Here is a 27803-nt window from a genome sequence, read left to right as displayed (position 1 = left end):
GGGGCTGTCGCTGGGCAACACGGACTTTCAACTCCCTCCAAAGATTTTCTATGGGGTTGAGATCTGGAGACTGGCTAGGCCACTCCAGGACCTTGAAATGCTTCTTACAAAGCCACTCCTTCGTTGCCCAAGCGGTGTGTTTGGGATCATTGTCATGCTGAAAGACCCAGCCACGTTTCATCTTCAATGCCCTTGCTGATGGAAGGAGATTTTCACTCCAAATCTCACGATACATGGCCCCATTCATTCTTTCCTTTACACGGATCAGTCGTCCTGGTCCCTTTGCAGAAAAACAGCCCCAAAGCATGATGTTTCCACCCCCATGCTTCACAGTAGGTATGGTGTTCTCTGGATGCAACTCAGCATTCTTTCTCCTCCAAACACGACAAGTTGAGTTTTTACCAAAAAGTTCTATTTTGGTTTCATCTGACCATATGACATTCTCCCAATCCTCTTCTGGATCATCCAAATGCTCTCTAGCAAACTTCAGACAGGCCTGGACATGTACTGGCTTAAGCAGGGGGACACGTCTGGCACTGCAGGATTTGAGTCCCTGATGGCGTAGTGTGTTACTGATGGTAGCCTTTGTTACTTTGGTCCCAGCTCTCTGCAGGTCATTCACTAGGTCCCCCCGTGTGGTTCTGGGATTTTTGCTCACCGTTCTTGTGATCATTTTGACCCCATGGGGTGAGATCTTGCATGGAGCCCCAGATCGAGGGAGATTATCAGTGGTCTTGTATGTCTTCCATTTTCTAATAATTGCTCCCACAGTTGATTTCTTCACACCAAGCTGCTTACCTATTGCAGATTCAGTCTTCCCAGCCTGGTGCAGGTCTACAATTTTGTTTCTGGTGTCCTTTGACAGCTCTTTGGTCTTGGCCATAGTGGAGTTTGGAGTGTGACTGTTTGAGGTTGTGGACAGGTGTCTTTTATACTGATAACGAGTTCAAACAGGTGTCATTAATACAGGTAACGAGTGGAGGACAAAGGAGCCTCTCACAGGTCTGTGAGAGCCAGAAATCTTGCTTGTTTGTAGGTGACCAAATACTTATTTTACCAAGGAATTCACCAATTAATTCATTAAAAATCCTACAATGTGATTTCCTGGATTCTTTCCCCCCATTCTGTCTCTCATAGTTGAAGTGTACCTATGATGAAAATTACAGGCCTCTCTCATCTTTTTAAGTGGGAGAACTTGCACAATTGGTGGCTGACTAAATACTTTTTTGCCCCACTATATATTGTGGGGTTATCACTGAGCTTGGGGAGGGGGGCCGACTGAAAGAGGAGTGCAGTTTGCAGCAGGACACTATCTCACTGTTGTATTTTTACCTCTGGACATTGCACTTATTGTTAGGTGATGCTGTAGATTCTATCAGGTCTGGGAAATGACCAGCTACCTGGATAAATAAATCTTGTTTACTCGCAAGGATAAGCTGTAACAGTGACAACAGCCTTATCATTGGCGGCTGTGTTAAAACTAGTCCAGCCGAAACAATTAGTTGATCACTCCATTAGCGGATCCACAGAAATGTTACTGGCTTATTCATTCATTTTTAGGCAAAAATTGATTTAAACTGATTCAAGCATCCAAACTGTGAGAATTTGACTTTTTTCATCATTTTGTGTGAACATCATTTGAATATGTTGGTGTTTTTGACAAAAATAGACATTTGGTGACATCAATTTGGGTTTTATGTGATGGATACTTGCACGCATGTCATGTGAATAACGTGTGTGTGTATGTGTGCTATACCCACAATATGTCCATGTGTTTCAGGTAGAGGAGTTCCGAGCACGGGATGCAGCCCATGGTCTGAAGATCGCCCAGGTCCTGGAGGGCTTTATCAACAGGAAGGTGGTCAAACAGACCGTGATGACTGTGGTGTACGGGGTCACACGCTATGGGGGGCGTCTCCAGATAGAGAAAAGACTGAAGGAGATTGATGAGTTCCCCAAGGTACAATAATGGTGGGGGTTGTGGATGGGGGTTTCCCTCGCACTGCAGGCTGTTTTATTTTTAGTGTGCTTTGACAGAGTGGCCTTGCAGCATAGGATCTCCCCTATATGGGGCTCTCCATACACAGTCCTCTCAGGCTATGCATTCTTACTCAGACAGACTCATAATGAAGCACAAGGTCTTCTCTACTGAGGTCTACCCTTCTTGTATATTATTGCTCCATTGTCTCCTGCATGTTCATGAATGCATTTATCACACAGCTGACAGCAACTGCATATCAGTTCAGCTCATTTCAGTAACTTTGACCTTGACATTAAGAGTTCCACCACACTGTCTCCAAGTGAGCTGCATGGAGCAAGAGCAGAAGCGTTTGAAGTTTATTTTAGTCCAGTTCATTTATGCATTATCTTGTAGCAGTGAAATATGATATTACATGGTTGTATCAGGGAAGCCAGGAGTGTAACACAGCTCTAGATTTATTTGATATCCTGCGCACAGTTATTATGTCTATTTTTAGTTCAGAACCATTGCACTTCGATTTGGTCGGACATTATGGTTTTTTGATGGGCACACCCATTCAGTCAGATGACTCCACGGCAAGAGAATGGAAGCATTTAATCTTCTTACAGCTCTGTAGTGCTTATTATCTGTCAAATAGCTAAATAGTTCCCTACAATAGATGGAGATAATCTCGTTGTATGTATAGATGGGATCGGCATGATCCTGCTGTCAGTGTATCTACAATCTCACAGGCAGAAGATTGTGCCAAATGACTCCTGCATAATGTCCCTAATTGCTTAAATAGGGAATTAGGGGGAAGCGTAATTGTGAGTGATTACAAGAGGATGGATGGGGGATGAGGCAGCTTCCACCGAGGAGGAGATCATATCACTGTAATGACAGAAATATACCACTTCCATTCAGTGCTGAAATCACTTTTATCGCACACAGTTGCATTGTACTTTTAAAATGCTAATAATAACTATGTGTAAAAACAATCTACGGTTTGTTTTCATTGAGGAATGCAGTGGAGCAAAAAGTTAATGTGCTTGATTGTGTGGACATAATTATGTGTTGTATTTTCAGGAGCATGTATGGGATGCATCTCATTACCTGGTGCGGCTGGTGTTCAGTGGCTTAAAAGAGATGTTTACAGGGACCAGAGAGATCCAGGTGGGTTCCTTTTACCTAAATACTCTTAAGTACATACAATATTCTCATCTAACAAATTATTATCAATATAAACTCACAATTGATTGTTACTGATTGAATATAACAGGGCGGATGCTCATATATTGCTTAAAAACACTGGTGCTCCTCTTGTTTTCCAGTTACTCAGTTTTTGTTTCTAGTGGTCTGTTATTTCATAGTCATTTCTTATTTCTTTGGAAGTTTACTAGAAACAACATTTTCTACTGATTATACGGGAAATAGAGATGATGGTAAATTAACACACTTACACTTAATTCATTCTAATTATTTTCAAGTCTTTTAGTTAGTGTAGTTAGAGCACAGCAGGACAGCTAAACATAGAAAATTATAACATTTTCCTACAGTCAGCATTTAAGAAGAATAACATTTCCAGTGATCAATGAATGCTTTTCAGTCACTATGTATGAAACCAGTATAACTAACTAAACCATAACTAAAATAACTTAAATAGCAGGACTCAATGTAACTGTACTTTGTTCTTTCTAGGGAGCTTCCCTTGGAAAGACCCGTAAAATAAAACGCTGCTCCAATTTCTCACTACTCTGACTCTACTCTTTTATTTTTATTAATGACTAGTTTACTTCATTATTGCCCTGGCAACAGCACCCATTCATCACATAGACTCCATTTATAGATTTAGGACGTGCACCTGGTGGGGAATTGTACATTATCTCCGCAGGCAGAGAGAAGTCTGGCGAGCAAATAAAAACACCACCCACTAATGCTGTGTGTGTGTCCTCTGGGGAATGTGTGGGGACAGCCCAGTCAGAGATGAAAAATCCCCTTCCCATCATACCTTGGTGCCGACCTCATGCTCCTGTGCATGGGTGTGTGTGTGTGCGCGCACCTGCTGCTTTTAAATAGGTCACATCCTCTCGCACTTCGCAGCCGTGAGTTGAAGTATGAGTAAGAGAGAAGTAGCTGATCAATCTCCGGTGCTGTCATCCCTGACCTCTCCTACGTTCTCTGTACATCTGCCATTTACTCTGTCAACTCTCCTATTCATTCTCTTCAGTCTGTCCACTCCTCATTCTCCCTCTTTCGCTTCGTCTCATCAGTCTATAAATCTCTAGTTAATCTCTTACTCCCATTTCTTTGCTCTCATGCTATCTTCATTTCAATGTACTTGAGACAATAAGGAGGCAGGCTGAGGCTGTTGAATGGAGCAGCTTTGGGCCAGACTGCTACCTCAACATATTTATCTTTCCTGCTGCTCTCTGTGCAGCCGCATGTGCATGGAGGCACTTGTGGGACATTAATAGGACTTCTATTCTTATAAACTGTGCCAGACACCACTGTTGCACTTGCAATTTTTTTTAGAGTAAGCAACAACTCCCCACCTGTTCCTCAGCAAGTTTGCAACAATTGTTTGCCACTCTAGGAAGTAGAGCAGCAGACCTAAATTCATAGACCATCTGCTGATACTGTGGAGAGAAAGTTCCGTTTTCTGTTTTGTTGTTCCACATGGACCATAGTGTCTTGTATTTATTGCCCTATTTGCTAAATCCAGCCAGTGTGTGCCGTCACTTTACCTCTGCTGGTATCTGTGTGTTGCAGGACTGGCTGACAGAGAGCGCCAGGCTCATCTCCAAGTGTGGCCACACCGTAGAGTGGGTGACACCCCTGGGTTTACCCATCATTCAACCCTACCACCGCACTCGCAACCAAGTGGTAAGTCTCATCCCAAGCCACGTGTGGGGGTTCTCTACCAGTCTCTCTAGTTCTAATAATTTACATTTATCTCTTGTAGGATTCATGCTTTGGACATGTTCCACCTACGCTTTACACTGTAGGGGTTTCACTATTTTAAAGTATAAATATGTGCTATTTCCGTTGCCACTTTTGTACTACTGCAAATAGTAGCATTTAACAGCAGGGCTTAACTACTATCGTGATGCTATCTACAGTGTTCACCATAGTTTCATACACCTAATGATAGACAGCTTAGCCAATTTCAGGCCTGTCTGCATTTCTCTGTAGTTTCAGAAATTCAACCGCTGACCTTTCCAAAGTTCTCCTCTTGCATCCTCACCTGTTTGTCTCGCTCCTTTCTGCTCTTTGTCTCAGCGTTCACATCATTCTCAATACCCCCTCAACTGACCTTTTCAGCACCCACTGTATACACTTATTAACTCACATAAATACAAGTGTACACGGTACTCATTAATCTCTCCGTTGACATACTCGCCAATAATAGAAACCCACTTAATGCTGTTATATTGTAATCCATCATTGTTTTATTCTAATATTTCCATGAGGTAGTAGGATACTTTGGATGATAACTTAGCAATATAATCAAAATTTCACAGGGTAATTTCTACTCATTATGTTTCATTATACTTTGATGGAATTTCTGATGAAGCTGATAATATCAGTAATCAGAGTGGTGAGGAGGCTGTGAGTCACTTGGTTGGTTTTAAGTCGGGGGTCTACAGACATACAATGGAGATCGAAAGTTTGGGCACCCCAGATAAAAATTTGTATTAATGTGCATAAAGAAGCCAAGGAAAGATGGAAAAATCTCCAAAAGGCATCAAATTACAGATGAGACATTCTTATAATATGTCAAAAAAAGTTAGATTTTATTTTGGGCACCCTGCAGAGTTAATACCTTGTACTGCCCCCTTTGGCAAGGTATCACAGCTTGTAAACGCTTTTTGTAGCCAGCCAAGAGTCTTTCAATCCTTGTTTGAGGTATCTTCGCCCATTCTTTCTTACAAAAGTCTTCCAGTTCTTTGAGATTTCTGGGCTGTCTGGCACGCACTGCTCTTTTAAGGCCTATCCATAGATTTTAAATTATGTTGAGGTCAGGAGATTGTGAAGGCCATGGCAAAACCTTCAGTTTACGCCTCTTGATGTAATCCACCGTGGATTTTGAGGTGTGTTTAGGATCATTATCCATTTGTAGAAGCCATCCTCTCTTTAACTTCAGCTTTTTCACAGATGGCATCAAGTTAGCGTCCAAAATTTCCATTTTTCCTTCTACTCGTGAAATGTTCCCTGTGCCACTGGCTGCAATACAACCCCAAAGCATGATTGATCCACCCCCATGCTTAACAGTTGGACAGAGGTTCTTTTCATTGAATTCTGTGCCCTTTCTTCTCCAAACGTACCTTTGCTCATTCCGGCCAAAAAGTTCTATTTTAACCTCATCGGTCCACAGAACTTGTTTCCAAAATGCATCAGGCTTGTCTATATGTTCATTTGCAAACTCCAAACGCTGATTTTTGTGGTGAGGACGTAGAAGAGGCTTTCTTCTGATGACTCTTCCATGAAGACCATATTTGTACAAGTATCTCTTTATAGTGGAATAGTGTACCACAACTCCAGTGTCTGCCAGATCTTTCTGGAGGGATCGTGCAGTCAAACGTGTATTTTGACTTGCTGTTCTCACAATCCTGCGAGCTGTTCTGTCTGATATTTTTCTTGATCTTCCAGATCTTGCTTTAACTTCCACTGTTCCTGATGACATTCCGAACAGAGGATATTGGCATCTGAAAACGCTTTGCTATCTTCTTATAGCCTTCTCCTGCTTTGTGAGTGTCAACTATTTTCAGTTTCAGTGTTCTAGACAACTGCTTAGAAGAACCCATGGTGCTGATTGTTGGGGCAAGGTCAGATGAGTCTGGGCATTTAACACCTTTGACATTGACATCACCTGGTCTTTCCAGACGATGATTGTGAACAATCCATGACACTGTCAGGTCTCAGCTTTGCAAAGGGGGCAGTACAAGGTATTAACTCTGCAGGGTGCCCAAACTTTTGCAGACGCCATTATTTTGTTTTCTGTTATTTTGACAGTGTAAATGATGGAAATAAAATCTAACTTTTTTTGACATATTATATATATACATATATATGACATATATCATCTGTAATTTGATGCCTTTTGGAGATTTTTCCATCTTTCCTTGGCTTCTTTATGCACATTAATACAAATTTTTACCTGGGGTGCCCAAACTTTCGATCTCCACTGTATGAGTCGTACTTGCACACAAATATGAGAACACTAAGAGCAGCAGCTCTCCTAATGGTTTTCAGCTTATAACGAGCTAATTGAAATTCAGCGTTTTTATCCACTGAGAGCAAGCTGTTGTCCTCACACAGCCAGCCCACCAATTTTGCTTCAGTCACTGCGGTCTGGCAAGACTTGATAAGCATTTGCTTGAATTAGGGGCACTGCCAATGTGCATAGACTACATCCACTTTGCATGCGATCTGATCAGCCTTTTTTTCCAACCGATAGAATATTGACCAGTGCCCTTCCTGGCTCAAATGAGAACATGACTGGATGCACTCACCGCTTACTGAGATGTTCAGAAAAAGGTGGATTGTAGGCCTGTAGAAGACTGGCGACCTGTCAGGGTCCAGTGGATTTCTTTCTCAGACTAACATCTCAAGCTTGTGAGATATACTGTAAATTTGGTTTCAGGTTTAGTGTGTCCACAACCCACCCATTTGTTTTGGCCATTAACTGTTTTAAGGTAAAAACCCCAATTCAACCTTCCCTCTCTCTATCCAACTCCCTAGATTGTCTCAGTCTCCTTATACGCAGGACACCCAACCTATCGTGAATCTTTAAGCACTGGATGCTCTGCGGGTGGAATGTCCCAGCTGGGCTTTCCAAGTCTCGATAGGTTTGGTACAGGAGTGCACCACTGATGGTGTTGGTGATTGCTCTGAGTGGCCCAACTTTAATGGAGCTCAACAACGTCACTAGAGTTGTCTGTCACTATGGAGATCCTGACAGTGGCACGTCTTAGAGATAGCATGTCTGTGTGCCAGCACATCTGCAGATAACATGCTTGTGTGTATATGAGTGTGCGTGCGTGCGTGTGCAAAGACGGCCTGCTTAAGTCTGTATGTGTGTGATTAATTGAAATCTGTTTTGATCTCTTATATCCTTAAGCTTATTGACTAAGTGAAAGGAGGAGACGGACATACAGCGTATGCCATGCACAGACAGGCAGCTAGCTAATAGGGTGGCCCAGCATGACGCCTGCTCTTTTAGTATGACATCAAGCAGAAGGTTGGCTTAGAGGGGCAGTGACACCTCACAAGCAGGTGCAAGAGCATGAGGGTGACAGATGGCGGGTCCCCTGAGGGTGCATCTCTCTCTGTTGATATAGCAGGGCGCATTCCCTTGATTTGATCTGCTTTTTTAATGTCCAGCAGGGACAAGGAAGCTGATTAGCCTGTGCTTTTTTCAAGGCCTAAAGATGAATAAATGAATGAATAAATGAAGCGATGACTTCATGGATGAATGAGGTTTTAGCTTACATTTTACAGATAACTTTCTTCATCCCCTGTAATAATTCTCTAATCCAGTTGCATCACTGGGCAACAAAAATGAAACTAACTTGCAGAAAGGTCACCTTTTCTCTGCATAGCTGGATTAAATTCAATCTCCCAGTCTCCTCTCTGCCTCTTAAATCCAAGGCCACAGTGTTCAGTGGGGGTCATTAGTAATTAGACTCCAGATAGAATGGGAAGATGAAGTGTGATGCAGTAAGAAAACCAATAAGTGGAGAGAAAGTAGCTACAATAGCCTCACATAATCATCCAATAGTGTGCGTGCACATTTGTGCATCGTGGCGCTTTTGTTTGTTGGTCCTTGTCAGTGTGCACACAGAGATGAGTACAAATGCCGAGCTGTGTAATCGAGTATTTTCCATGGCTGATGGGAGGTGAAGAAATTAGAGTAGGATGGAGTAGCTGAAAGGAGCATGAACATGCATCAGCGGAAGGCTGCTTAACAGGATTGGAAGATACTAATCGGATCAGAGGTCATTCAGGCTCAGATTCCTTGGTTTTTTTTTCTTCTATTTTTTTATTTCATTCCCCCTCCCAGGCAAGGTTACAGTGAAACTTCACTCCCAGTGGATGGTGACACAAGGGAGTTATCAACTGGATTGGCCGGATTTGACTGGATTTGTGAGTTTGTAGCGTGACTATAAGCTTGTGATCTAGTGTCCTCTGTGTGGAAAGAATCGGTTTGGTTCAGATTTCACTTGACAGATGAATAGTTTTCATAATTTCTTAATAGTGAAATCCAAAACACGTAATTGTTTGTGGCCCATAGTGATTCAAAAATAGTCCACTGTCAGTATTAATAGTTACAGACACATAAAAAGCCCCCCAGCCCTCCTACATATGAGCAAGACACCCAAACTGAAAGAAACACATTTTGTGTTTTCGTCTCTTTGTGCTCGATCTGCATCTGTTTCGCTTCATGTCTCCCCCCTGACACTTGGACCCTACGGCCTCATGTTGCTAAAGACAAATCCATGTCAGAATTTCTATTTCTTCTCTGCTGGTATCTAATGTACAAAAGAAAAGTAAGCCAGACAGACTAGGAGAAATACACTGGGCCTGTACAATCAGAATGAGTTGGCTTCTCATTCTCATTCTGGCGAACTGTGTATCTCTAAATGTCGGCGTGATGTCCTCCATGTCTGCTTTTGCCTGGGAACTAAAGCGAGCTGTTCCCAGGGGTCGCGTGGTGTTTCGTTGATCTTGCAGAATCTTGTGGCATTTTGGGGTGAAATAATAAATGCAGTTTGAGTTTCAAGGACACCCCCGAGTGGTAGACAAAGAAAGTTTGGTGGAAAGAAGGTCTGGAAAAGGTCATTGGATGTGTGGCAAGACTCAGGGGTGTGTGTGTGACTATGACTCTGCAGCTGTGTTCATCTGTCTTCAGGGGGGAGAAGGTGAGGTAGACGACCAGGTGACCCGGAACAGCACAGAAAGGAGGTGTGTGGGGTGTAAAGCAGAGCAGCTTCTACTAGTCTAGAAGAGACTTGTGTTATTAACAACTATGTGATGAATGGGGAATCCCCGCTTGTCAGCATGGTTTATATATGGTTACTGGTGGCTGTTGTACCCATGACCATCTGTGCTGCACCTCTCAGGTGATTTAGACCTTAGGAGCCTATTCCCTTCAAGCACGCAGCACACAGGTCTTCAAGGTCTCATTCATCACAGCTTAAAGGTTTAAGTCAGGTCTTGTACACAAATCATGCACACATGCATTATAATGAACAGGAGTACAGTGCACGGGAGTGACCTCATTTACAGCGTGGCAGTCCATCACTCACGCCAGAGGTAACCTCCATTTCTTTCACCCTCACACCTTTTGTCGTCACAGATCCTCTCCCAACCTCCAACCGATCCGTAAAGAAAGGAATGATGGACAGATTCCCCCCACAAGTCCTCCTAAAGCAATGATGGATGGAGATAGCAGCCATGACAGAAACTAATGGGGTCTTACCACACTACGCTGCTATTTTAAAACCATTTATTGATAATTGTGTGATTCTGTCATTCATCACAGAGCGACCTTCAAGCATTTGACTGGAATCACTAAAGTAGCTTGCAGGCTCCCTGGCGCTGGCATTAATGCACTTTCATCCCTGTGAACACCTGCCACTTAAACCTCTGTTTGTCTTCAGCCTTTTATGCAAGCAACAGGACTGTATGAATAATGGACATACATTATTGCAGCCTTGTTATCAGCAAAGACAAACTTGAGGAAACAAGATTTTTCCTTAAGTTATTCTTTTACTTCTACTGTGTGTGGTGGGATGGAAATGTTGAGTGATCGATTGGTTGGTTGACTGCTTTGGTTTAGACTAAAATATCTCAACAACTACTAGATAGGAAAACTACCATTACACTCTTTGCCAGGTATTCGTGCTCCTCAGAGGATGAATCGTACAGATCCATGGATACTGATCCTCCAGTGCCATCATGAGGTCGCCGTTTTTTGTTTTAAGGCAAATGTGTCAACAATCATTGGATAGATTGCCATGAAATCTGGTGCAGATATCCATGCTCCCCAGAGGATGAATCATACTGGCGTTGATGATCCTGACTGTCTCACAAGTGCTACCTGCAGGTCATAATTTTCACGTTCTGTGAAATATCTTCTTGATAGATTGGCACAGTCATCGGTCATTGTTCCCAGACACTATATCCCGATGATTTTGATGTGCCACTATGAGGTTGATACTCTCAATATCTCAAACTATTGTCAGTACTGTCACTACTCTGACATTTTGTGAATTAATAGCGTTGATGACCCTGTAACTTTTCATCTAGCATCATCATCAGGCCACATTTTTTTATTTGTCCAACACTTTGGTATGGTTTATGTCGACCCTGTGTTGTTGAATTTGAAGTTGTAAAATCTCTGGTAAGAGAGACATCCTAGAGCTGCCTCATAGACACTGAATAATAGAACAGCTATTACAACACCCGACAGCACCCATGATGATTTTACTGAGATACGGAGACATTCATTAAGCTTTCCATTCTGTTTAAACTCATCTGGAGGTAATATCTCAAACAAATGTTCAAAGAGCGCACGCACTCTGTCAATATGCTAGTGGACCAATTTCAAAAAATGCCACCTGATGTTGTTACAAATGGAGGTCTTGATGCTCCAATTTTCAGCTCAGCCTTTGTGGTGAAGCTGACTTAACAAAAATCAATTACCACAATCATTGACATGGCACAGTGTAATTCTGCTCTAGGGAGCATTTTTTTCCCTTTTTAAATGTGCGAAAGCACCTCCCCATCAGGGCCCACAAGATATTGTAGTCCTCGTAAAACTTTTACAGCACCCAAGAGAGCATCCCGCATGAAATGCCTGGTTTCCAGCTTTCCAGAAGGTCATTATAGACTCAGAAAGTACATGGAGCTGAATGGGGAATAGTTCAAACTGTGGAGAGATGTGCACTTCAAAGGGTCTGTGTGTCTTCAGTGTTCATCCCTAAGAGAAGCAAGCAAGATCGAATAAAAAAGCCGCATATTAGCACCAAACGCATGGCTGTTTAGGGCTCCCAAGGGTGTCAAAATGAAAGTGTTCATGCTGCGGTCCCGTGTGCTCATGTTTGGGGGAGTTGAATTCAAAGACCCCATCCAGCGATGAATTTTGAGCTTGCACTCAGTCAGTGTCACTGTAAAGCAAACCAAACAGCTGATATTAGTTGATCCATCTATTTTCATTCCACTCAGTTTTAAGCACCGAGCCACCATGCTGCCCAATATGAATTGATGTGTTACTTTATTTTGCCTGTTTTTGATGCAGTTCCATGTATTTGACCTAAAAACAAGGAACCAAATGCAAATTTGTCCTCATGTGAGCACACTCATAATTGGGAACAAACAAACTCAAACACATTTTCTATTCATTCCTATTATTGCGGGTAAAGATTTTTATGAACCACAACCAACAGTGATGATGTGTAATAATATTTTACAATAAAAGCACTTTGATTACCCCGAATACAGATAGATCTAAGTGTTTATAGCACTGAACATAATTTAATTGAAATTGCAAAACATTTCTGCATCAAAGCTGCTTTCCATCATTGAAAAAAGAAATGTGTTCAGGGAGAGAGACAGACACAGAGATTCTCAGATGCATTACTGTAGGCTGAACGCAAGGTAAACCGACTAATGCAATGTGCTCACATTGACGAGGAGTTGGCTGCCTGTTGCCAGTCGTATCTCTTTCCTGATAGTAGCCCGTCGTTCCCACCCAGGCATGGTTCCAAGGGTCAACGAAAGACTGCCCTGCCACAGATGTCTTGGCACGGCTGACTGGATGGACCCTCAAGGCTCAAGAGATTAGGGTGCTAAGTCTTCCCTCCACTAGGAGCTAAAGGCTTACAGAGTGTGTAAAAAAAAAAAAAAAAGACGGCATGAAGAAAACCGCAGCGCTCCGAAACGCCCATTGACCCAGGGCCTACAGTAATGCTAAGGTATCCTTGACAGCTGACAAAGTCCTCATTTTGTGGGACCTTTACAGAAACCAGTAAAATAATCGAGGTGTGCAGGGTATAATGAGATCACTATGAAGTGCTCACACACACACTCTTATTACTCAGCAGTCTGTTTTCCTTAGAACAATTTACTTTACCTGATTAGCACTTTGCCACCCAAAAGCAGCACATCACAGCTCATTTTAATCTGTTTTTCAGCCAAGATCCAACAGGATTAACACTAAAAACATGTTGCTATTGTGAAATATAGCACATCGGGAAAAAATAAACTTTGACTGGTGGGGTTTAATGACAATTAGTAGAAGAATCATTAATCCTTATGAAAATATATCTGTTTGAGACTTGGTTCAATTTACCATTAAAGGCATACCCCTGCCATTACAAAGATGACCACAAAAATTATCTTTCATCACTAAAGCAGAGTTGAATCTTCGCCCCATGAGTAGCCTGTGCTGAGTCTTGTCATACCGTCCCTGACGTAGATAAGCAGCTGGGAGATGGATGCAGAGTTGGATGGAAGGATCAGTGTCGTTCTACTTGTATAAGTGTTTATAAAGCAGGTTTTGATACTGTGCTTATTTACTATATTTCCTTTATTCTGTTCAGGTAGGCTAAGAATTTTAGGTCAGCATGAAGCATGAAATAAAAATGGATTTAACTTTGGTTTGATTGCATTTTTGGAAATGTCCATCAGGTGAAGTGACTCATGTCTGCTGCGGCTTTGTTGTGCTGATTCTGTAATCTTCAAAATGTCAACGGCCTCCCAACTAATTAACTGCGTGGTTAACTTTTTCTGCAATGTAATTTGTAACCTCGTGAAAAAGCTGTAACACACCAAACAACACTGATGAAAGGATCAGTCAATAAATCAATTAGTCAACCCACAGAAAATGGATCAGCAACTATTTTGATATTGATAAATCGTTTAAACCATTTTTAAGAAAGCATTCCTTGGTTCCAGCTTCTCCAATGGGATTTGCTGCTTGTCTTTTAAACTTTTAATGAGAGTGTTTCTTTGTTTTCGGATGGTCTAAAACCAAATAATTAATCAATTGATTAAGAAAATGATTCTTAGGTGCAGTTCTAATATTCTATATCTCCTTTAATGACTTTAATGAAGCTGCATTAAGCTTATATGGAATAAAATACCAAAACTTGATGTCTTTTATTCCTGCATTACAAAATGTGTAGATGTCTTATTTCATAATTCCAGACACATTGTCCTTGATTCTGACCGTATCATTATGCTGTATTGTGAGTAACAGTAATACGAGACTGCAGGACGTGAGATTATTAACCCTCTTGTGTCTTTGTCTTTGTTTTGTCTCTCCAGCTGAAGAGTACCATGCAACATGTTAACCTCCAGATCACCCATGATACCAAAGAGTAAGTCTTCCTGCCCGTTTGTCTGCTGTCGCACTAAAACTGACCCACGGCACATGTAATGTTACCACTTTCTTCTCTTGTGTTGCTCATGGACATTTTGTGCTGAAATGACACATTAGTAACTTGGAGCAGAGACAGAGTGAAGCTGGTGAGAGAAATTGTCTTTAGTGAGTCTGGAGTCACACGTTTTGAAAATGTAGCTTCAGACGGCTTGACAACTCTCTGTTCAGCTTTTAGATGTGAATGGATGTAAAAAACAGAGCCCTCTTGAGGCAATTAGCTTACAATTTCAAGACCTTCAGTTGCACAAAAAGCACTGTCTCCAGTGGATATTTTCTCTAATTGCCTCCAAGATGGAACTTTGCATTTGTCATGAAGTAGGAAATGCTATCAGAAGTGTTTTCAACTACTTTAAAAGCATAGTTTTACACTTCCAGTCTCAGGTAGAAAAGGTTAAAATGGGTCTTTTTCTCACAGAGTTAATAGCATCGTTAATATCATTAGTTAATACAGTTAATATAGTTTTGACAATGAGTCAAACATGTGGCATTATTTAATTGTGTTAAACTGTAATTATATAGTGGTTGATCACTAAGTTCACATTTATTTAAAAGACTTGCCAGCATCAGCAAACACACATATTATTATGTCCATGTGTAGGTAGCTAAGTAGGATTTCAGCCCACAAGTGATTATAGAGCTAAATATGCATTTGTTTTACTCCAGTGCAGTTATGCAACGACAGAGAAGCTACATCATTTTAATGCCAATAGGATGATCAAAGATTTACCATGTGAATATACCCAAGACATTATGCCTGTGTTTGCACCTGTGATTGACTGATGACTGATGATTTGTTGAGTTCTCCTGATAAGTGATAGTTTTAGATGTGATGTGTAGGTAGAGTCCTAAAAGAGACGATAGAGGTGAGTGGAGGACAAAAAGAGACAGGATGAGAGACAGCAACGCAGAGTCGAGGGGAGACGGAGTGAGAGCACTGGAGACATAGATGACAGAGACTGACATTCGTCCTTCTCTATCTGACAACTACAGTACAGCACAGATGCAGCAGTGTGCATTCTGAAAAAGCAGCTAACGCAGGGGGGGGGAGTGGAGAGGGAGGAAAGAGAGCGGGCAGGATGCCGCTTTGAAAGGCCGTCTCGCCCGAAACTTGAAATTTGCTGTCAGAGAAAGCATCAGCGTATCACAGGCTGACATTCGGAAATAAACTTGACATAATCGCTGTGGCTGATTTTCCTCTGCTTTTCCATCCACAAACACATAGACACACACAAACAGGGACACACACACAACTGCACTTGCAGTGATTAAAAATCCCAAAAAAGCTTGTCCAGCGTCTAAATATGTAAATGTAGTCGCAGATGGAGTACTGACAGCCTTCAAGCCGTCGCTTTTTTAGCTTTTTCCTCTGTCCCTCTCCTCCTTTGTAGAGGAGTGCTGATTATTTGCAGTGGAAAAAAACATTAAATGCTAAGCCCTATGCCACCTTTCAGTATCTCTTGTGATATGATGTGAACCATCAGCTGTATAGGGAGGACACTTCAGAGAGCTGTGGTTGCTATCCCTCAGAGTACTGACTGTGCACCCTTCCGCTCTGTCAGGCCTGTGGGATTTAAAGGTGACATGTTTGTGTCGAGTGTGAGTGCAGGTGTGAGGCAGAGGGAAGGAGATACAGAAAGACAGTCTTGTTCAAAGAGTCGTTTGCAGAGAATGCTTGCAAATACATTTCCAATCTTGCTTTTGAATTTTGAATCTGCTTGTTGTTCAGCTCAAGACCAAAACTGCACAAATAAAAGCGCCGTGATGAAAGTCTAACATCTCCAAGCCAAAAATAAAATGGACAGAAGGAAAACGCGACTGACAGACAGGCATTGTGTGTGTATGTGTGTGTGTGTGTAGCTTTGGGTTTGGCCCAAGCTCTCTCCGCTCTGTCTCCATTCCCATTAGAAGAGCGTTCTGGTCTGTGGCAGCCCAGAGGATTTGAATGGCACAGGCTCGGGGTAATGGGAACATGGGGATACAGATTGGCAGGATGCTTTTTTTACTGCCAGTTCCATCATCAGTAGCAGCAGCACTGCATTCATATTACCTTGTGCTGCTTCCCTCTACTATTTCGCTCCTATATTTATATGCTCTCATTTTGATTATTGTTGAGAAAGTACGGAGTCCCCCGAGTGTCATATAGTAGAAAATAAATATTGGTTGAAATGCACATGCACACGAATACACCTTTTCACTGCCAGACATTTTGACTTTGTCATAGCAGCGAAACCACAGGCGTGATTAATAATATTGATGATGCAGCCACATAAGAGTCCAACAATCAAAGGAACAATAAAGAAACATTTTCCAATTTCTAATCCTGTGTCTCAGTGTTAAAGGCTTAGTTCAACATTTACTGAGTTAGATGAGAACATTGATTACCACTCTCACATCTGTAGGGTAAATGTACAGCTACAGCCAGCAGTTAGTTAGCTTAGCTTAGCTTAGCTTAGCTTAGCGCAAAGACTGTAGACAAGGACACAGCTAGCCTGGCCATGTCCAAAGGTAAGAAAATCAACCTACCAGCACTTGTAAAGCTCACTCATTAAAATGTATTTTGTTGTGTACCAAAACTGAAGTATATAAAAACTAAAATATTGTAACATTCGCAGGATGGTGGAATAACGAGCCAAGTTGTTAGTAATGTGATTTATTACTAATCTTTGGTTACTGTCGGCCATAACCACGCCAACATAAATAACAGTACCGGAACAATTGAGCAGCTCTCTCACTCTCCAAGCGCGGCGACAAGAGGACACACTCTCGCCCCGCCCTCCTCCTACTCTCAGCCACTCACATGCCTAGCTCCACACAACCAGGAACAGTGGGACTTTTCAGAACAGCATTTAACACAACAACAACAGGGGTGCTACAATATACACAAACAAAATAATTTTTTATGTCTTTAATGTCTCTCCTCTCTCTTCCTGAAAAACATTGTATTAGTTTTACCGACTTATCTTAAAGATAGGGGCGTGCACAACATTGGATCCGATCGGAGGTGGTTTGAGGCGCCTAGCTAATTTTGCCCATCATAATAAACAGCACTTGTTAGCTAGTGGCTGGTAGCAGAGTGATATCCCAGGTCAGAGGTGTGTGTTTGGATGTCATACAGCAAACACATTCTATAATTTTGAAGTGCTTCATCAACAGTCCTCCACAGCTCCATATTGTGCTGTGTTCACTAAGCCTCAACCACTTTTGAAGGATCCGGTCCCTCAGATATTTGTCACATAATGTTTGATGAAGACCCGACACACCGGGCCAGTGGCCACCCATTGTCGGGCGTCTGTGTACAGTTGGCCTTCCCGCAGCATTGGCAGTACTCGGAACTCTGTGGGCAGCTTTTGAGTTATTTGAGCGTGTTGAGTCAGTGATGGAGTCTGTCAGTGAGAGAGATCACTCTGATTGGCATAAGGAGAGAAACGGAAGTAATGAAAGCTTCTTCTACATCCAAGGGCTAATAACTTTAGCGCCATTTGGAACTTCTTATCAGACATGTTCTCCATCAGTTAGCTATATTACCAAATCATCTATGATGAGCGAGAGCGGTGCGAAAATGGTAAAGGAATACTGATTCATTTACCGTCCGTATGTCCTCAGTCCTGGGTCCTGCTATCGGTTTGATGTGTCGGGGCACTGAAGGAACATATTTAACTTCCATTCCCACTGAATTAAAGTACAGATAATAATTGGTTTGAGAATAATGATTTGATACTGAATGCATAGATACTGTACGTACTAGACTGCTTTAAATAGTGCTCAGTAACAGTGTTTAAAATGTAGGATATTGTGCTCTTTGTACAGTACCATGTATGATTGTTAATACACTGGTTATATGTCTAAACCTGGCCTTTATTTTATCTGCATATTTACTTTAATATTCAGACTTCCAAACATCAAGGGTACGGTGTTTCTCATGCAGTGGTTGCTAACACATGCTGTCTCCCAAACAGTGCCAAAATTTGAAATTAAGATATACGTTTGCTAAATGTCAGCAAAGTTCATAACGAGGCCACTTCAGACTTGTTAGATAACTTAGCTTATAACATCTTGTTTTATATAAGAAAGCATCAAAGCACAGGTACAGAGAAGATATTAGTGTTTTTATTTGTCTATGCTCGGCTCTCTGTCCCCTCTCAGGAGGCCAGACACCGTCAAACAGAAGAATGCCTTCCCGCCAAACTTCATCCACTCTCTGGACTCCACACACATGATGCTGACTGCTCTCCACTGCTACAGGTATTATTTAACACACTGTACTTCCATAGATATCTTAAATACTCAAATATAACAGACAGATTCTTTTTTTTACTGCTGTTGCCTATACATACATATTCTTCTTTCTAAAGGCTTCTGACATTGACTGTGTGTATGGCCCCTCTCATTTTGAACCAATCAACACCTCAGACATGCACTGTAGGATATGGCTTGTAATATAAGCTCATTTCCTAGAATTGGCCTCTTGATGGGTGTGAATATTCATGATGGAACTCTATGGAATCAGATTTGTTTCAAAAGTTTCAAGCAAAACTTATTAAAAGTCAATCAAAATAAATGGATTTGAGAGAGAAAAAAATGAACTCAAGCAAAAAATTATAACCTTCAAAATAAAAAATGTCTCTTGAAAACAAATAACTCTGTCTTTTATTTTGTTCAAGGATGTAGTTTTGCTCTCGCCCTCTCTCTCTTTTGGTTACGCTTCTGGCTTTTTCGTCTGCGCTGCCAGATTCTTTGTTTGAGTTTTGACACAAACCTATCGCGTGGGCGGGCTCTTTCAAGGGCGCGTTCCTATTGGCTGTTGAGTTTTTGAGCGACACGGCTGTGACCCGGAGGTTGTTCCCCTGTTTGCTTGAATTGACTCCTGGGGATCTATAAAGTGTTTTGAACTTTTTCTAATCACCAAGCGGGAGAAAGAATCTTTCATTCGCCATGCAAGGCATGCATGAAGAGGAAGCATAGGGGGGCATACAAGCAACTGCTTCAAGATTAAAGTGATCCCCAGGAGTCAATTCAATAATTCAATAATTCAATAAGTTTTGCTTGAAACTTTTGAAACAAATCTGATTCCATAGAACTCACCACTGTCGTTTTAACAATTAATGTGGCTTTCAGACACCTTTTGTCAAAGTCTACCCTTTTTTTAACGACATTGTCTGCTTTTTTCTTTATTGTCTGTCTCTGATTTCATTCCCTGTGCATGGTCTCTCTTCACCCCTTTATTCTCTCCTCTCCTCTCCTCTCAGTGCTGGCCTGACGTTCGTCTCAGTTCATGACTGTTTCTGGACCCACGCCATCACTGTGGACACCATGAACAAGGTATCAAATTTTTTTTTACTCCCACCTGTCCAGATTCTTCCACCATTCCTCTTCCTTATCAACCTTTCAGAGCTGTTTTCATCCTGCCTTATCCTGTATCATCAGACTTTGAAAATGAATTGAAGCTAAAGTTGCTTGATTAACCAACTGTAGTGTCTGGTATGAATGTATACAATTCTATTAAAACTCTATTCTTTTGGCTCTCTCTCACCTTCACATCCAGGCTTCTTTTTATTCTATTTATGCTAAATGGAACAAAAGAATGGCGGTGTGTTTGTGAATGCACTAGGAGCAGAGCATGTTTTAGTACTTTTACAGTGGATACAAGTAATAAAACAAATTTTTGTAGTATCACTAGTACTAAGGTTGAAGCATCAGCTTTGAAACAAAACACATGAAATATTGTCACTATTTTGTAGATTTGCAGGCAGCTGGCTGCAGGTAGCACCATCAGACGGAGCCTGTCGTGCTGACTAAACGACTGTCTGCCCCTGCCTGCTGAAACTAGCTTGTCAACGGGCCCAGACTGAGACACAGCTTAGAATATAATGGATCAAATTACCATAAAGCCTGAATTTTCTCTAGATGTAGCTTCAGAGCTCCGTCACAGTTTTATGTGTTCGCTCAATCTCAGAGGAGTTACAACCAATGAAGCAGTTCCCTTCTCAGTACATTTATTCTGTCTCATATTCTCTTGATATGTGAGTGTACGCCTTTCTCATTACATAGGTAATGGAACACTCGATACAAGAGGGATATTAAATATCTTAGTCAGCACCTGAGCACATGAATAAGACCCTTATTTTAATGGCAACTGATGCTTCATCCCCTCGTTTTCTGAACTGCCTATCCAGTTCAGAGTTAACAGAGGCTGGAGCCAATCCCAGCATGCATTTGGTGAGAAGCAGGGTTGACCCTGGATAGGCTGCCAGTATAGATGGACTTCTCACTGTTTTCTACTCCCAGCTCTACACGCATCTCACAAACTAGAATGACTGAATGGGAAGTTGTTTTTGTTCATTAAACTGCACAAACCACAAAAGTGACACGTGGAAAATGTTCATTTACTGAGACGAGTCAGAGTCTGGATTTTATTTTTATTTCACAGTGGTGGATAGTTTGGAAGAAACCGACTGGTGAGGGAGAAACACCTGTTTTAAGGGAAGACAGCTCCCACTGTTACTGTGTGTTTATGACTCCCAAATAAAAAGCACATAAGTTAATGGAGCTCTATAATCAGTGCTTTGCTGCTGTACAGTTTGGTTTGTGTTGGTTTGCTGACTTTGGATGGAAAGTGCATCACATTCTGCTTGTAATATTTCAGAAAAGTATCATAATCCTATGTGCCTGTTGAATCATACTTATTAAATCCCCTGGCATATATTTAGTGTTCACACATGCTAACATAATTTTTTTTGCGTCATCACTGCCACTAGCTGCTGTTTCTCACTTCCATGTGTCCTGTTAGTTAGCCAGAGCTGCCAAATGTGCTGCACACAAAACTACCTCTAAAAAGTAATTGTACTGGTTTTCCTGCAGGTTTCTGTATTTATAAGTACTCATCACATTGTGGCAACATGTTTTCTAACCTCTCCTGAGGGCACGTCCTGGGAAACCCATCTGTACCACAGGGATCATTGTGATTGTCTGCCACCAGCACAGAAATTAATAACACTTTTTGTCCCTGGCGATGCTGTCATGTGTCAGCAGTGATGCAAATCAAATCCATGTTATACCCTCCATCTTTTCCTTCTTTGTCTTTTTTCACAGCAGATAGTTCTCTCCATTCACATTTGACAAAAAAATACTTCCAGGTGTAATTCAAGCAGGAATGGGCCGAGCCAGAGCTGTTTAAGTTCAGGGAGACGATCTATTGCCTGTTTTAGTCTGATGCTTGTGCTCTTGCTCCCTTTTCTGTCCTCTTCATCCCTCTCCTTTCTAACTTTCACCTGGTCAACAAGAAAGTCTGGAGAGCTTGTCTGTTAAGTGTTCGGTCCAGAGTAACTGAAAAGGTCTGCTCTCTGCTCCTGCCTCCTCCTGTCAGGTCTGTCGGGAGCAGTTTGTCGCCCTGCACAGCCAGCCAATCCTGGAAGAGTTGTCTAACTTCCTGCTACAGAAATACTGCACTGGGCTCCCGTGAGTTCACACATCTGCATGCAGGAACACATTTAATTGTGCACAGTCGCATACACACAAGAGGAGCGACACTGTGGTCAGCTGTCCATCAGCTTTATGATAACAACAGGAATAGCTGTCTTTTATTCAGGCATAAATACTTGTTGTCATACAGTATCTAGATTTTAGCTAAATATTATGTAATGGTTACACAGCCATATTTTCACACTTAGTTACCCACATCTGCAATCTGTGGCTCTCTTTCTGATCAAATTGTACTTAAGCAGCATCCATCAGTGCCATCAGTCTCAGTCCCTCCGTCTGTGTTTATACAAACCTGTATATTATCTTTATGGGCTTTCAGGGTATAAAAGCCATCATACACTGAACATGCAACTCCCACATGTGCGTACATCATAAAACAGTCCAAACAGAAGGTACACACACATAAGAGGTTATGAGATTGTAAAAGTTATATTAGCGTGCCGGAGTTTTCCCTCCACTTGTCTGTGACATTAGATACAAAATGATTTTCCTTTTCTCTCTCTCTGTTTCTGTTTTACTGGCCTCAGGCTGGGTTACACTCATCATCCGACTGTGTTTTTCTCTCTTTGGAATAATTGGACACCTTCTCTACAGCCTTTACTCCACAGCAGCCCTTGTCCTCTTTGTCTTTCTCCATTCCTCTCACACAGACACATTACTGTTCCCTAAGCCTTGCAAAGACATTATCATTCTCGCAGGAGACGGAGAATAATGTGGGAACAAAAACCCTTTTCTTATTCCGTCCTTCATTTTTTTTTTTAACCAGCCCCACAGTTTAGGCCACAATTACATCAGTACAAATAAATATATATAATGTACTTAATGATAATTTAATCCCCTGCCTGAGTCAAATAAAATGGATTTTTTCACGTTCTTGATAATTCATTTCATATATTTCATTGTCATTGGACTGTTGTCAGTCCACCACTTTATTAGATGGATTTCCAAAAAATTTGAGCGACTCATGGTCCCTAGAGGATGAATCTTTGATGAAATGATGAAACTTTGGTGATTCCTGACCATTTTCTGTGGTGCAGGCACATGATTCACATTTATGCCCTTTTTGGTAACTTTTTGTGAAATGTAACAACTATTAAATAGATTTGTATGAAATTTGGTTCATACATGCGTGTCCATTTTAAGGATGAACTGCACAACTTTAGTGATCCCATAACTTTTCATTCTGCACCATCAGGCCCAAAATGTGATTTGTGCAACACTGTGGCAACAAATACCTGCAGAACTAATGACATTCTCATCAGCCTCAGCTGTACTTTGTGTTTAGCGCCAATGATCATGCTAATACAGTAAAGTAAGTCCGGGAACATGTAAACATACCTGCTTAAGATCAGCATGTTGGCATGCTAACGTTAGATTTAGCTCGAAGCACTGCACTCAAAGCCCCAAGCGCCGCTAGCATGGCTGTCAACTTGTTAAGGTTTTAGTTGTATACTTTTTAATTTTTACTTGTCTATTGACTGTTCTTGTTACAACAGAGCTTTCTTTTTGAAAATAACCACAATGACAGAAAAGACAAGAGTTTAATATATACATGCACGTTCTTTTTTGAGCATTTCCACACATTGCTGTCGTCCAGCAGTCAAAAGCGAAGGTGCGAAAAGATTCAAATGGTCTTTTTTGAGTGCACCAGTCACATCTCACACAACAACAGGTTACCAGTGCTCCACATTTAACATTTAACATAAGAAGCACTTGAATGTCCCAATTCAAGGCAATGTCTTTCTTGACTTCTGTAATGCAAATCACACGTAACCTCACTAACTCAAACGTGATATTTGTGTGTGAACAACACATAGGTTTAAATACCTGGGATCAAAAGATTGAGACACCTCAGTGTTGGCTGTAACTTCCCACAGACGACTCAAAGTCCAGTTGCCTTTGATTTAATACCTCTACAGACACACAAACATGTTCTTCTTCAATTACTGAAGTTATAACTTTTTTCACTCTCCTCCTTTTGTGGCAGGATGGAGACCAACAACAAGAAGCACCAGGGGTACAGGTGGCTGATGCTGCTGCTGGCCAAAGTGCCTCAGACAGGTCAGTTTGTAAGCAGCTGTCTGGCTCCCGAACACCTGGCCTCGCCAAGGCTCGGGTTCTGTTTGAGGGAACCAACATACAAGCTGCTGTTTTTTTCCTAATTGGATTGAAGAGGACTTGCATGTCCTAAAGCTCTGTTTGGGGTTACCAGGAATGATAAGAATGTTATAAAATTGGGTGCTTGCACAATCCTGTTTTATAATTGCTAATTGTTGTTGCCCATTGTTTGTATAGTTATCCCATTATCTGTAGCTGGTTGCCCAGCTGTCTGTGTTGCCCAGATATGGCGTTCGGCCTGCTGATTCAAACAGGAAAAGCCTCTGAGTTTGGCTAAAATTCAATTTTCATCTTATGTCATGACTGGTGCAATCATGTCTGCCTGCGTGGCCCTGTAGCAGCGCCAGATTCCCCAGTTTGAGGCCAGAGTGTCAAACAGGTGAGTGTCTGTCTATTGCTGTCCAGACTGAAGCTACAGTGGCAGCGCCTCTCTCTCAGTCAGGTGGATGGAGGCTTTACTGTTATGCAACTCCTCGCTCTCAGTACTCTCCATCTGTACACTTACTGTCTGCTTGGCACAGACAGCTGGGTTGTATAAATTGATTACTGTTAATTGTGTCCCTCCTCTGCATAATCAGCTTATGTGGCTGAGACCAGTCAGGTGTGTGTGTGTGTGTGTGTGCGTGTGTGAATGCCCACTGCGTTCAATGCTCAACATGAAATGCAATGGATCTGGGCTAAAACCCGGTATAATCTTCACTTCGGAGGACCCTGAAGGTATTATTAAGGTGAATCAGGTTTCACTGTGTGTAATCCAGCAGGACATCAGATGACTCGGGTGCATCTATGGCCACAGAGTTTAGGGGAAAAAAGCTGGAGAGCGCACTGAATAACTCATAGTTATTTCTATGCAAGGACACTGAGGTTTCAGCAGCTACAGTCTGACTGTTAAGAACTTTTTTGAAATATGGAAAAGCAAAATGTTACAAAATATTTCTTAATAATGGGCTGTAGCTAACATTACCCTGCTAGCTAACTAACGCTAGCATGACTGTGTTTTTTTTTTTTTTACCTTATTTTGCAAATGATGCTGCAGACCGATAATCTGAAACACCACCAACCTTACAGAAAAGTGCTACATTGTGATGTGTATTGTTACCATGAAATTAAATGACCTATATAAGGATATGGGATTTTGGTCATATCGCACTGCCCTACTGTACATCATGTCATCGTGGTTACATAGTATTCTTACACAATACACAGTAATATAAGAAAAATACAAGATAGAAACTAAACTATAAAAATACACTGAATGGAGTTGATTGAAGCTCTTTGCTGTGACGATTAATGAGCAAAAACAGTTTTAAGACAATGCGACCCACGTGTTAATGTTTTGACAAGCACCCTAAACATGTATGTATTGGTTGGTTAGTGTTTTAGCCTAAGCTTTCAAGCTATTATTTTCTAGCTAGAGTAAGTTTTTGCAGTCTTAAACTTTTTATGGGCTTTCCTCAATAATTCACGCTGCAGCTCCTGCTGGTCTACGTGGCTGTCAAAGAGGCAAAGAGCACACAAGGCCAAGCACAGAGAGCAGGGCAGGGCCTCATCCAGAGCTAAGAATAATTACTAATTACGTGGTGCATTACAGTCCATATACTGGTGCCTAGAAAACTTAAAAAGTTCTAATATGATAATTAATGTTCTCAAATTGAACAACTTCTCCTTCTCTCTCTGTCATGAAGACTGTAACTACTGTTATAAACCACTTGAGACAAAGCAATCATCAACAATTATCTGATGCTTTGTCAGGAGATCATGTACAGACCTTTTATTCTTTGATGAAATTAATACAGTAATACAGTTGAGTTATAATTATATGAATTATTGAACAGGTGACATCACGTCCTGCCCATAGACATATAAATGAAGTGGACGTAGTCACCTGCTGGTTTGTGGACTGCCGTTTTGAAGCCTTGAGTTTGGCATTGTCAAAATCACCATCTTGATTTTGGAGCCAGATAAATGAGTGTTTTTTTTTCCCTATGCCTGATTGGTTAGGTTTAGGCATGATCTGCCTCTAGTAGGTTGGTCATGATGTGGTCCCAGCCTAAAGCATACCCTGCTTTATCGTCTATTTTACTCTAAATGGGACCTACATTTACTTATTAACATAAAAAAACAAAAGTTTACTTAAGCAATAAATCAAGTGAAACAGAATAGACTTTCATGTGTTCGGACTTCTTTTTGGAGCCAGTGGAGTCACTCCCTACTGGCTCTTTCAAAAAATGCCAGCTCAAGGCACTTAAGCATTGGATTCACTACTCAACCTTGGCAGCTACGTCCACTTTTTGTGCATATACAGACTAGCTTGACAGCATGAGTATTAATGTTACATCACGGAAATGGAAGGTAACAAGATTACAATGGATATTTTTGGTGCCGGCGCCTTTATGTTTATTATAGAAGAGTTAAAGTGTGTTTGTCGCAGTGTTTTTTGTTAATGCTATACTGGCTGGTTAGTGCCAAGTTAATAGCTGTGTTAGCATACCTATTGTAACAGAAGTTTTGTTTTATAACTACAGTACATCTAATTTACTTTCTGTAACTGCTGTCCACAGATTTAAATCGGCTCTGACACTTTGCCTCTTGCCTCTCCAGGTGATTTTGATCTCCAGCGGGTGAAAGAATCCACTTACTTTTTCAGCTGAGAGGCTCGTTAGGGCAAGCCAGCGGAGGGAGATTAATGGAATTGACAGCGTACGGCAGGGAGGCTACAAGCCCAGGGGTCTCGGCGGGCTTTGTCTCTCCGTCAGAGATCGGGACATTGATCCAGCCGCGCCCTGTCTGCCTCCTGGTCCACAGGCTGGCTGAAGCTGCTGGAGCTGCTGGAGGCGTTCACACACAGTGAACCCGCCTGATTAACTGACTAGTGGACTGATTGAAGGGAGGGTGGGATACTCATCCAGGCAAAAGATGAGGGAATCAGCACCGGATGGAAATGTTAAGACTTAAATCTGTCAAAAGTACCTCGTGTAATGGACGCATACAACGTGTGTGTGTGTGTGTGTGTGTGTGTGTGTGTGTGTGTGTGTGTGTGTGTGTGTGTGTGTGTGTGTGTGTGTGTGTGTGTGTGTGTGTGTGTGTGTGTGTGTGTGTGTGTGTGTGTGTGTGTGTGTGTGTGTGTGTGTGTGTGTGTGTGTGCCATACACAAGCCCGACTGAATCACATGTGAACTGTGTATTGCTTCATCACTCAGCAACACTTCTGCTACTCAATGAAGAAAACTACACCTAAAACTGTAATCGCCAATGACGTGTGTGTGTGTGTGTGTGTGTGTGTGTGTGTGTGTGTGTGTGTGCTGGTGCGTGCGTGCGTGCGTGCGTCTTTGTCCATTTTTTCATGCTGTGAAGACCTCCACAGCGATTATCCCACCTACTCATCGATCCTATCACTTACTGGATGGCAGGATGCCCTCTGACACAGTGTTCAAACCTTCATTTTGCAGAAAAGTTTGAAGAAGAAACGTCTGAGAGGAAATGAAATATGGACTTCACTAAAATGGAAGATACAGGACACTCAGAGAACGAGAAATGTGAAGGGATGAGTCGAGGGGCTCTTTGATATCAGTGTCCCACTGCACTCTTGATTCGTACCTTCATGGAGTGACTAAGCACTTGACAATTGCCCTAAAATAAATGTGTTTCTTAAAATGCCTCCTCATTCATTCAGTGGTTCAAAGAAATGGCTGTGTGCTTAAATAGAATGAATGAGACGGACCGTTATTTAGATATATCTGCATATTTCAATGCTATTGTGTATCAGGAGATGAAGGCCTCCTTTTAGATGCACCACAAA

At 41.7% G+C, this 27803-nt stretch overlaps 1 protein-coding gene across 1 annotated transcript in view; it reads left to right on the top strand.

Moving 5' to 3' along the window:
- polrmt (polymerase (RNA) mitochondrial (DNA directed)) overlaps positions 1 to 27634 on the top strand; it is a 50578-nt gene extending 22944 nt beyond the window's left edge. Inside the window, exons 13-21 of the mRNA XM_070831827.1 lie at positions 1781 to 1960; positions 3047 to 3133; positions 4730 to 4843; positions 14294 to 14346; positions 18552 to 18650; positions 19655 to 19727; positions 21772 to 21863; positions 23875 to 23948; positions 26607 to 27634. Of these exons, the coding sequence (XP_070687928.1) occupies positions 1781 to 1960; positions 3047 to 3133; positions 4730 to 4843; positions 14294 to 14346; positions 18552 to 18650; positions 19655 to 19727; positions 21772 to 21863; positions 23875 to 23948; positions 26607 to 26656 (822 nt within the window). The 3' untranslated portion in view covers positions 26657 to 27634. The remainder of the gene's footprint in view (positions 1 to 1780; positions 1961 to 3046; positions 3134 to 4729; positions 4844 to 14293; positions 14347 to 18551; positions 18651 to 19654; positions 19728 to 21771; positions 21864 to 23874; positions 23949 to 26606) is intronic.
- Positions 27635 to 27803: the final 169 nt, after the last annotated feature.

The sequence above is a fragment of the Pempheris klunzingeri genome, chromosome 6 (genome assembly GCF_042242105.1).
Source record: "Pempheris klunzingeri isolate RE-2024b chromosome 6, fPemKlu1.hap1, whole genome shotgun sequence".
Classification (NCBI taxonomy): domain Eukaryota; kingdom Metazoa; phylum Chordata; class Actinopteri; order Acropomatiformes; family Pempheridae; genus Pempheris; species Pempheris klunzingeri.
Note: the sequence above shows the minus strand (reverse complement) of the source record. Positions and strands in the feature narration are given on the sequence as shown.